Here is a 12,459-nt window from a genome sequence, read left to right as displayed (position 1 = left end):
CACATGCATTTGAATATAAATTTCTGAGATTTTAAATCTGTTATTTTACCTTAATTTTAATTAAAAAATATTTTAAAACCTGCTGATTACCTATAGTATAATTAAATTTCAATATAATGCATGGCAACTGTTGGTAGTTTTGAAGTTTATATATTTTCTTGGCAAACTTCAGTTTTTGACATTCTTGACGGGTTTTTGACGGTTTAAACCAGTATTATACCCTTGTCATATCAAAAACCACTTTTTGACGTCAAAAACCCAACCCTGTCAAAAAGGAAAGAAATACTCTTTATTTTTCTGTTTTCATTTCGGAATAAAAAACTTTTAAGCTTATTTTATTTGTTTGGCTCATAATAGTATTGTTTGTTTACATTAATTTAATAGATAACATGTATTGTATTAATAATACATAATAGTTTTCATGGTGTAACGGATAAAACAAAACTTGTTTAACAAGAAATAATTATGATAGTCTCTACAATTTTGCATTAACGAGGTTCTACTGTAGTAAATATCATATTTTGATAAAACATTTATTTTTATGTGATAAGCATAATTGTACCTAAAAAATGATGAAATAACATTAAAATCAGAATACCTGTCATTTAATTTGATACGATGCATAGTGACAGGATCAAAGTCGAAACGTTTCAACTGCAACGTCAAGAGATAAGGAAACTTTATGAATTTCAACCCTTTGTGGGCATCACACTTCTTGTTGCAATGTTCACAAAAATACTGATTAGAGCCTTGTAAGATTTCAGGCGTGACAAAAGCCCTCAGTGCTTCTCCCTGAAAAAACATGCCAAGATTGAAACTATTTTTTCTGAAAATAAAATATTTTAAGATGCAAGGACGAAAAATGTAGCAGAGAAATATATTAAATTTGAATTAAAAGATAAATTTAAGCAAAGAAAAGATTTCTTCAAGGAATTTCCTATTTATATAAAATGAATTAAAATCTAAATTTTGTTTAATGCAAAATAAATTCTTTTAATTGAGTTCAATATGAAAGTTCTGAAAATTTGAGTAACATAGTTAGAAAGCAAAAAACAAAATGGGACAAAGTAGCAAACTTTATTCAGTAAGCGTGGGTGGAGTTTGTAATTTAGTTTTTTGCTCATAAAGGTGGTAAAATCTAGAAATAAGGTTAAAAGAATTTTTTTTTAAATTGTCTTTCCATAACTCTCCATGTACAGCCTATTAGAGTTCAACAACATTAAATAGAAAAGTGTTTGCACAACAAGGTATGATTAAAATCAGAATAGCTACTGTAGAACAAAGAGGGCTTAAATGGCTGAGATACGATACCAGTACGTTGTTCGTGTAAAAGTAGCAAATAGGACTAGGCAATAAATAATTATATCACAGATCATCGAATCAACACATACATTATCATTAAATCTTAAGTCATTTTCAATTTTTAAAAAAAAATTAAAACAAAGCTTGTGGTTGTTTTTACTTTAAGACATCGGTCTGAAGTCAATTCATCTATATAATTCGAAAATTAGGTAATGCTAATAATGTTACAGAAGTATTTTTTTAGAATTAACATTTTCTTTTGTTTTATTTTATTTCTTTTTGATGGATTTTAGATTTCTGATTGTGAAATTTTGATTCAAACTGAATATTTTTTGAATTTAAGCTACATGACTATAGAACGATGTCTAACCGAGGATATATCTCAATATAAAATTTCTTGCATCACCCAGTCCTAGTTGTGAGAAGTATTGACTTGTGTCTGGGGAGGTTTACACAGAAGATATTTCTAGGTTTTTCCAATGGCCGGGGTATTGCGTAAATTTTTTAAAAATTCCTTTGGAAAACAAATTGCAATTTATAAAAGTATTAACCCTTTCTAAAGCCATGGTAAGTATACTTACCACCAATTTTTAAAGTCTATCAGGGGTGATTGTGACACTAAGTGAAAAACCTTGAAAGTTTTATGAGCAAAAAATCGATGTCAATTTATACACCACAAACATGTTTCTTATTTAACATAATTTTTTAAACTAGCATTTATAATTAAATTACCTACTAATAAAGAATATCACACCTTTATAGTAATAATTCAAGAATAAACTTGAATATGAATCGCTATTTTAAATGTTAAAATAGCGTGAATATGAATCGCGATATAGGATTTTAAAAACTCAACAAACTGCGATATTGAATTTTTAAATTACGTAAATACGAATCACAATGCATAATTTTTGGATCGGGTGAATACGAATCGAAACATGTAACTCTTAAATCAGGTAAATACGAAAATCTGTTTGATATTACAAAAACGTCAATACGAATCGCGATAATAGCAGATACCGACACAACCAAAATATCAGCCAAATCAAATTGACGGTAGAATAATTTCTATGTTAACGCCTTGTTAGTGGGTAAGTTTTAAAATTTCGTCGGAACATAAGTTTTTAATTCGAAGAAGTCCGCGAATTATAAATCGTCTCTTAAAAAATCATGGTCTTGAGATCACTAAATTCTGCGAATGTTTGCGGGAAAAATCACCTCTTCTAGTTTTTAGATTCGGGAGAATGATACGAAAAAACCGGAATTCCGGGGTACGCCCGGAATACAATCACTCCTGGTCTATGGTGAACTTTTTAACTAAATGAATAAGGTTTCCATTTGTTGGTTTAAGAAAACGGATAAAAGTTATAAAATGCATAATTCCTTTTGAAGATTGTAGTATTTATAAAATTTATTTTATAAATAAAAATAAAAGTCAATAAATTTCTAATAGCTTGAGTTAAATATACTTACCACCAAAAAAAAGTGCATTTTTATAAACTAAATGAGTTTTTTTTTCTTATATCAATTACTATTCTTATAACAATTTCAATTCCAAAAATACTTTTTTTTACCATTACTAGAACTAAATGGCCCGTTAAAGGGTTAATCCCACTTTCTTTTAAAACACAATGAAAAATTCTATTAAGAAATATTTCTTTCTGTAAAGCTTTTGAATGTGCCTTCTTATAAACAATTTAAAGTGTATCATTAAAATTTGCTTACACAACAGTGATACAGAAATAAATTAGTTTAATGGTACTAGAATGAAATATATTATAGCAGTTCTAACTGCTAACACATATGACATTTAAAAATTAAAGATTTTTCTTAGATGATTACTAAAAAAACAACAAATACTAAATTCCTTTACCACACTGGCATAAGCCTGACTAGATCCAAATGGACGAACGACTAAAGGAACATCAAGAAAAGTGTCTTCTCTGGCACTCTCATATCCACACTAAGAAAAAGAAAAAAATAGCATATGGTGAGCATACAATATAGCAACATTCAACAAACTAAATTTTTTAAAAAAAAATCACATTTTTCTTTAATCATTTTGAAAAATTTTGATTCTTTTACAATCGTTAGTGATATCTTAAAACTTTTTCAAGCAACAGAAATCTGATTTAAGTGGCCAATATAAGAAGATGCTCGCGATTTAACATGCAAGGATCTTTGTCTTTTCTAACGCTGTTAAACACACTGACAAAGACCCTCTTGATTATATCAAAAATAATGTTCGTTTTGTGATGTTAAATGGCAAAGAGCGAATTTAATCAGAAATCATGGTTTCGCACGAGGATCACTGTTAACATGTAGAACGCAATGCATAGTTTTTTCATGCACCTTTCCCCCGGGGATTTTACGTTTCCGGAAAATTGTTTTCAGCGGTACTTACATTATTTTGTGGTTTCCGAGCATTTTATTTCGTCAGGATTTAAAGTTCAACACCAAATTTTACCCAAATTACATACCATTACAGGGAAATAATTGGTAACCTAAAACATACGCCATTTCTAATGCATTTCATGCACTATTTTATAGCCGCTGCATTTAAAGATAATATTAAAAAATATTAGAAAATTTCAAACAGCATTGAAAGATCTTAAACATAAAAATTGTACAAAAGTATTACTAACAAAAATAAATAACTTTTTTCATAAGAAATAGGTCAGAAAGTTTGCACAGCTTACAAATGATTACTACAAAATAATATGTAATCTAAAACATTTTTAACAAAAGAAACTTTGATTAAATTAAGTGGGGATTTATACTTATTTATTGATCCAAGAAATCTCAACAATAGCGGGTACTAAAGAGACATCAATTAATTTTAGGACATTTTGCCAAAAATCAAAATAGAATTTATTCAATGAATTTTTTTAATGTTTGAAACAAATAAAATATGACTAAACTGCTTACAATGATTTTACTGATATTATTATTTAGGTCTGAAGAAAACACTAAATGGACATAATTCTCCTGTCTCTCTTTATAAGCATCTGAAATGGATTTTTAAGTTTTAGCTACCACCTGAAACATTAGTCACCCCTTGTAATTTTTTTATTAAATTATTGTTTAACTAAACTAAATGACACAGTTCAATTTAAAACGAACTGAACTAGAGGAGGAACTGAATGATAAATGAAATGTGGGAGGTCACTTGCAGAGCCTAGGATGCATTTTGAAACACTGAATGAAGGGAAGTACACTAAAGGAAACATTTAAAGTTTCAAAATTTGAGTACAATACAATTAAGAAATTTATTTCATCACGGTTGCCACTCAAATCTTGAAAATAAATTCCCTGTGTTTCCCCTGTACATATTATACACAATATAATTAAAAAAGAAAAACATAACCACTGTGCTCTAGTATGAGCTGTATTGGGCTAACTATACTAGTTATAATTGCTGAAAAAACTGAAGGAAAAAAGGAACAGCTGAACATATTTAAAACAAATGCTATAGTAAATGAACTAGTTTAATATAACTGAAATATCATCCTTAAATATCCCACAGATTGCACATTGAGTGGTTACCATTTTTAAAAAAATAAAAATAACTAAAATTCCCTGTATTTTCCCAGTTTCTAAAGAAAAACTCAAACTTCCCTGTTATATTAGGCGATTTTTAAATTCCCTGTATTTTCCCTGTTCTCCCTGTGGAGTGGCAATCCTGTTCATACATAAAATATAAAGATAGGTCATTTCTCGTAGAGAACATGAAGGTAAAATTTTACATGATCTTTACCACTCAATAAAAATAGACTTAAGTTTTTAATTAAAATAATTGTAAAAAATATTCAAATATTTACCTCAAGGCATTTCACATAATCTTTTAATTTTCCTTCATATAGACGACTAATAAGATCAGCTTGTTCTGTGTTTTTGAACTTTTGCTCTAAAGCATCAAACATGACACGACATAGCTCTTGAACATCATGTTGTTGCCAGGCTACAAAATAAAAATGTGGATAAAAATAGCTGTAGTTTGATAAGTATACAAGCAACATAAAAAAAATGGTTGATAAGTTTAAGATGAAACAATAAAAAGGAAATTTCAATTTAAAGAATAACCTTATTTAAGGAAAATCAAACAAAAATAAAAAAGCAATTCTTAAATAAGAAAATATTTACACACATTTTACATGAAATGAGACAGCTGGTTCATATGGAATTTCATGACACAAGAATACTTAATAGGTATCAATTTAATATTGATGAAAAAATACTAATATTACTATGAGTATGATACACTATTTATAATACTAAGTATGATGCACTATTTTAAAAGTATAAGATTATACTTTTATTTAGTTTGTACTTTTGTTTACAAAAATTCTTGTCTACTGCTCCAAAAATAAGTTTAATTGCAATTCTTTTATCTCTGGCTATATACAATAAAAATTACAATATTCTTATTAAAAAGAAAAATCAAAGCATTACTGATAAAAACATAATTTACCTTCACTACTATCCCAACCAAAGCTAGTTGTAAGCTCTGTTGTACCAACTGCAGGTTTATTTGAAGTCTATATAAGGAAAGGAAGGGAAAATAAGTTTAAAAATTTTAATGAAAATAAATACTAATTCATCATAGCTGCCAACTTTAGGAATAAAAAATTCGGAACACTATATGTGACAAAATTATACGCACCAATTATAAGAGTAAGACAAAAATTCAACTATTAAATCATAGCATTAATAGTCATATATTTAAATATCTTATGTAAATTAGTAAAACAAAACTATTATCACTATCTTTTGCGGGAAATTTATAACATTAATATTTTATAATTAGGAATACCGGTATAATAGCTTAAAAACAACCATTACATATTAATATATAATTATTCTTCTCCAAATTATAAAACACAAGTAATTTATAATCTACATCATAAACAAATATTTATCATGCAAGTGTTTAAATACTACAATAAATCTTTAAAAAAATAATTATAGTATTTTCCAATAAAAAGCTACTAAAAATTACTCTTGCACAATATTCACAGAAAGCGTGTTTGCAGCGATCAGAACAAGGAATTGATTTAAAAACAAAAATACTGCAATTTTACAAAAATTATTTTTTTTTTTAATAGAAGTATCAGATTTTTAGATTTGATTTAAAAAGAAACAAATCCGAAAAATTCTGAACAGCTGACAGCTATGATTAATTAATACTCTTATACACCTAACCAGCACAAATTTAATTATTTTAATAAATTAACAAAAAGGTCTAGATTATTCATCGCAATTAAAAATATTGTATAAATATATTTCATATAAATCTATAATTAATTTTTGAGACAATGGTAGCTCTTATAACTAAAATATAATGTGTGTTTTGTATCCTTTTTAAAGTTGTTGCAAAACAAAGGGGTTTAAATTCAGGGCATAGATAGGCAGCTGGTATAAGTCAACTTGATCTCCAGAAGAAAAAAACCTAGGTAAACGCAAATATAATAAAAACGGCTTCCCGCTATTGTAATAAAATACAGTTCATAATATTTGTCCTCATATGCAAATTGGAGAAAAGATCTGTACATAGACTAGCACAAAGGGTACCAAAATCAAGAATAGGGTTGGCCAATATGCATCTAGACTTGTATTCATACCTGCCAGCATTGGAGAAATAAAATAACAGAGATTTTACTAGCGACATTTTTTGGGCTACAAGTAAAATTTTGATACATCATCCATAACCATAAAAGTCAAAATTGGAAATAATAAAAATATTTATGTTCAGTAAAATATATATATATATATATATATATATAAATCTTAATCAAAAGAATATTTTTTAAACCATTATTTATAATTACTTGAACTATAAACACTCAACATTACTGCAGTGCTAGCAAGAGCACTATCTGTTGAAAAATAAGAGAAGTATTTTTGCTATTTGTAAATATTTGATCACTGATTTTTTTTCTTCCAATTTTCTTCAACATATACGGAGAAATTTGAGAATATACGGGTAAACAGGAGATAGTTGTAAAATACAGGAGTTTTCGTTAAAAAACAGGGCACTTGGCAGGTATGTACGCGTATTTCTGCTCTGGAATCTTATTAAGATTGAAATTGCTCCTCATAAATTTTTGTTAAAACTGATAAATTGTTTTATAAAAAAAAAAAAAGACAACAAATCTTTCTTTTTAAAAAATCAGTAACTTACGTTATCTTATGCTCTAAAATTAAAGAGGAAACGACATACAAAAATAAAATTTTCAATATTTTATAAGCAAGTTCACTTATTTTAGGTACTTCAATCTAAATCAGTACAAAAATTGGGAGTAAATTTGAATAATGTTAAATAATCAATCAATAATTCTATAATACTTAAGATTATAAGAAATAAGACATAACAGTGTTGAAGCTTACTCCCATATTTAAAATTTCACTGCTCAAAATATTATGGGGTATTGCTCTCTAAAAATTACTTTTTAGACTGTGAATGCCCAAACAGTAAAAACCCTCAGAAATACATTTAATATCTCAGTTTGTATGATACATAGGTTAATTTTTTTTCATATATAATTTGAAATTAACCACTTCCCTGATTATCCCAAGTTAACTTGGATAAGTATATATTGCAATTTATATAAGTATATATTGCAATAAATAATTTTTTTTCATATATAATTTGAAATTAACCACTTCCCTGATTATCCCAAGGTTAACTTGGATAAGTATATATTGCAAATAGTTATTATCCCGAGAAAACTCTGGCGTAGCAAAATTTGTCAGTACGTTTTGTTTTATCACACTTTTACTCGGCAAGCAAAATAATAATGATGATTTGTTGTGACTAGAAGTTTGCCAAGTTTTGTTTGGGAGTTATGCTGTTGGACGCTGCTGCACATGTATTTTGTTTGATTGTATATACAATGGTTCCTCAATTTACATAGAAAAAAATGAGAGTTAAGAAGAAAAAAAAGGCAGATCACGTCACTGGCGTTAGAAAACTATCACTTTTGTGTTGTCCCTTGTTTTAAAAATTATTGGTACTTACGTATTAGAGCAACCAGGCCAAAATTCACATAAATCGCCAAATTTGGCGTAAGTAGGAAAAATTGAAATCAATTTTTTTTATAAAACAAAGTATTTTATAAACAAAATTATAAGCATATATTTTAATAACCTCTTAGATTACATATTATTTCGACATCACATAGTGCATTATTTCTCATAACAAATACAGTTTTTGAAGTTATACTTCTTATGCGTTAAACGTTTAACGCTACATTTTTATTGGCCGGGAAATCACGTGGTAGGATCCAGTTTTCCCTCATTAATTTCCATATTGTTTGGTTCTCACTAGCATAAAATGAACAAAAGTCATAAAACTTTTGTTTCTATAAATACTTTTTTAATTTGTTTTGATACACATATAATTTAATAGGGAGCAGGAAAAAAGAGTCGTTAAATAGAACTAGTGATCCTTCTACGACTGCCGATTCTTCTACAATTAACGTCGCAGGTTACGAAGTTTAACTTTTTCCGCGCGGAGGGACTCCACGCACTTTTTTTTATATTATTTTGTTTAAACCATGTATTATTTTGTTAAAAGCCACGTATAACACGTAGGGTTGCTGTAAGTAGGGCCGCCAAATTTGGCGTAAGTAGGGTCACCAAATTATCATATAAAAACTAATATTTAACTTTTTTCATTTGCCCAAGATAATTTGGGATAGTAAACTAATCGTAAATCAAATGTTTTTTACATATAAAAAAATAAATTTTCAACTTAAAACTTGTGTATTATGTTTTGTTTTAGTTCCTTGTATTTATTAATATAAAAAAATATGATGATATTTTACATTTTTTTCCTCTGAAAAATTGGTAAAGGAAGCACTTAATATAAAAAGTATCAGTTAAGCAAGGCATTTTTATTTTGTTATACTTTTTTTACAAAAAAAGTTATAAACCATGAACTACACCCATAAAGTAAAATATGACGAACCTGTAACAATAAAAACAACCTTTGAAGTTGATAAGGAATGCTCTTTGTTCCGTCTTCCTCAGTACCATCAAATTCCCACCTGAGCAGAACAAACACAATAGATTTAAGAAACTAGAATAAATTATAAATGACACAAACAGATAAAACTGTCATTTCAGTTTATGAATGGTTCACATAAAACAAAATCTTTCTTGAAAATATACTCTTTCCACTCATCTGCACTTGAAGACCCATCTGCAAGGTGAACTTGACATTCTTAGAAGTTTAACATTCGAGATTATGGTCTACACTAAATATTATCAATCATGAGGTTCTTAGTAGTTTTATATATTCACTGAAATGAATTAAAAATATTTGAAATAATAATAAAGTAAACTAGCTACTAACGTCTAAGATTTATTGTGAGTTTCGGATATTTCTTTTTGTTTAAACATTTATTATTTCTTCATTAACCAATTTTTTTATATTATTCCATTAAAAATTTAAAACAAATCAGAAAAACCATTGACGTTAAGGGAACACCCATAAGAAAATAATAATTAAAAAAATTTATAGTGTAAAGAGGGAAAATCAGGTGTGGTTGTAAGATATAATTGACCAATTGAAGATTGTGATGAAAACAAGATGAAATTTGACAGTTGGAGATGATAACTGGATCATAATTAATGTAAAACTTTTATTTAGTATTTGTAGATACAAAAATTATACTTTATAAGACTTCCAGTTAAATAAATTTTGCATAATAATATTAATAAGGACAGGCCACGGGAGAAAAATTACCCATGACATGCCTAATCAAAAAGTAATTGAATTGTTCCCAAAAGACAGTTAGAATCATGAGAAGAGATCCATGGTTGGTGATTTATCGAAAAATAACATAGCCAAAAATAAAGCCAACCCCTCATAATCAATATTAGGTTTGAAAAATAACTTGGTGATCGCAAATCACCAACAAGACTTTGAAAATTATTATAACCATGCAGCTAAAACAGATTTGAGGTAAGAAATAAAAGAAAAAAGAGAGTGATAAATAGATTTTTGCTTCCGATTAGGCGCGGCAGTGAATTAATGAGTCTATATTAGCATAGTGATGAGACATGGGTTCAATTTGACACGCCCGAAACGAAACGACAATCACAATAACGACGCTTACGGAGAGCTATTCAAAACAAACGAAGAGGCAATCTTCTTTTCAACAGAACAGACTTCTGGAATTGTTCTGATACAGGACAATGCCATCCCCACAGCGCTCGTGTAACCCAACGACTCCTTCAGCAATTTCACTGGGACATTTTCGAACACCCACCATACAGTCCCGACCTAGCACCAAGTGATTATCATCTTTCCCCTGAACTGAAGCAATGGCTTGAAAGGCAGCACTTCCAAACTGACGTGGAGCTCAAAGAAACCGTCACAACTCACTTCCAATCATTGGTGGCTACATTTTATGAAGAGGGTATTGCAAAGCTTGTTCACAGATATGACAAATGCCTTAATCGTCAAGGTGATTATGTAGAGAAATAAGCTGTAGTGTATATTACTTTTGGTAATAAAATCTTTTTTTTTATATTGACCTGCCTTTTCTTTACAGCCCATCGGAGGTTGGAAAAAAAAAAGCCCTCGTACATAATACTTTACTGCAGATATTTGAAAAATATGTTAACACATAATTTTTTTTTTAAAAAATGAGAGTTTATTATTTTTTTACTAATAAATACGTTTTACCAATGCAAATACTGATACATTCGTCAAACAAAGAAAAATTAATTTAGTTATTTTTGCACAGTTCTTTTGAAATTATTTACTTATTGAAATCACATTATTTGCTCCTAATGATCATAATTAATTAAACATCTTAAATGGATAAAAAATGACAAAATAGTAAGCTAATCAGAGATGAAAATAGGATTTTCCGTAACTATTCTATATCTTTCTCTCTCTCTCTCTCTATATATATATATANATATATATATATATATATATATATATGTATAAATGTACATATTTACATACATAATTATCAAAATTTATTGTATTTTTCCTTCTATTTTGTATGACTACAAATGCTTAACGTTTTAGCTTTGAAATTTTGAACCCAATCCAAAAGACAGGGGAACTCCTGGATCAAGTAATAGGAGAAAATTGCCACTGTAGAAGAAAACCACAAAAACATCCTATGATTAGCCCGACAGTAAAGGGACTCTAACCCACCATCTGCCTACCACTGAGGACATTTTACGTCTGCACTGTGGCAAAGTTCACCTCACTGAGAGGCGAGGGCTCTATCACCTAAGTCACCATGGCAATTAACTTTAGAATAACTTGTTTTACCCATAATTTTGTACATGTCCCTAACTTTTGTATAATTACTACTCTCTGAGTATGGAGAGTGCCAATAAAACAATATAGATAACTTTAGTTAAAGAAAGTATAACTATCAAGTTACACAGAACAGTAAATTTTAATTGCAGTATCATTTCTTGCAGGTTCAATAAGCTTAATTTCACCTTAAAAAATCTTTGAGTCACTCAATTGAATGTCCATTTGAGAAATTGCAAGCAAACAAAAACTAGAACAAAATGGAACAACTTATTTTTAATAGAGGAAATGAAATAGTTGTTCATGTAGCTGACAAAAACCATTGTTTTATAATTACTGTCCCAACCAGAAATGTTTTTAAAAGGGGAAAATAATTGCTTAAGGGTCTATCATTACTACACGATTAGAAGAAATTTTTTTAATGTGTTTGATTCATTTTATTTTATTTAGTTTCTTTTTTTGTCTCAGACAGTAAACAGCAATAAAAAAACATTATTAATGGATAATAAGAATATTGTTAATAAACATAAGAATAAATCTTAAAACTTTAGAACAAATCTATCACTGTTATTAATATTATTGGGACAAAGTTAAAATAGTGTACTTAAAAGCATTTAGTTGGTAATTCTGTTTTGTGTTTCAAATATAGTTTGATTTAGAAAATCAAAATATAAACTTTGTAGAGTAAAATTTAATAGATAATTTTTTTTTCGAATCTTAACTGCATTTTAATTTACTTTTTCAAATTATTGATTGGAAATTTTTTGTGTTATCTTTTTACTCTTATTGAGAATCACTAATAATGCTAAATCACTTTAAGTTATAATTGTAACAAAATTAACAACTAAATTTTATAATTTTTTGTCAGT

At 28.2% G+C, this 12,459-nt stretch overlaps 1 protein-coding gene across 4 annotated transcripts in view; it reads right to left on the bottom strand.

Moving 5' to 3' along the window:
- Positions 1-12,459, bottom strand: part of LOC107452910 (ubiquitin carboxyl-terminal hydrolase 47) — a 97,938-nt gene that overhangs the window by 61,694 nt on the left and 23,785 nt on the right. For all 4 annotated transcript variants that reach the window (XM_043052876.2, XM_071180440.1, XM_043052877.2 and 1 more), the window contains exons 7-11: positions 9,272-9,350; positions 5,774-5,840; positions 5,124-5,263; positions 3,176-3,265; positions 599-792 (exon numbers count right to left, since the gene is read on the bottom strand). In XM_043052876.2, coding sequence (XP_042908810.1) covers positions 599-792; positions 3,176-3,265; positions 5,124-5,263; positions 5,774-5,840; positions 9,272-9,350 — 570 coding nt within the window. The remainder of the gene's footprint in view (positions 1-598; positions 793-3,175; positions 3,266-5,123; positions 5,264-5,773; positions 5,841-9,271; positions 9,351-12,459) is intronic.

This window comes from Parasteatoda tepidariorum, chromosome 4 (genome assembly GCF_043381705.1).
Source record: "Parasteatoda tepidariorum isolate YZ-2023 chromosome 4, CAS_Ptep_4.0, whole genome shotgun sequence".
Classification (NCBI taxonomy): domain Eukaryota; kingdom Metazoa; phylum Arthropoda; class Arachnida; order Araneae; family Theridiidae; genus Parasteatoda; species Parasteatoda tepidariorum.
This window is presented reverse-complemented; position numbering and strand designations above follow the sequence as displayed.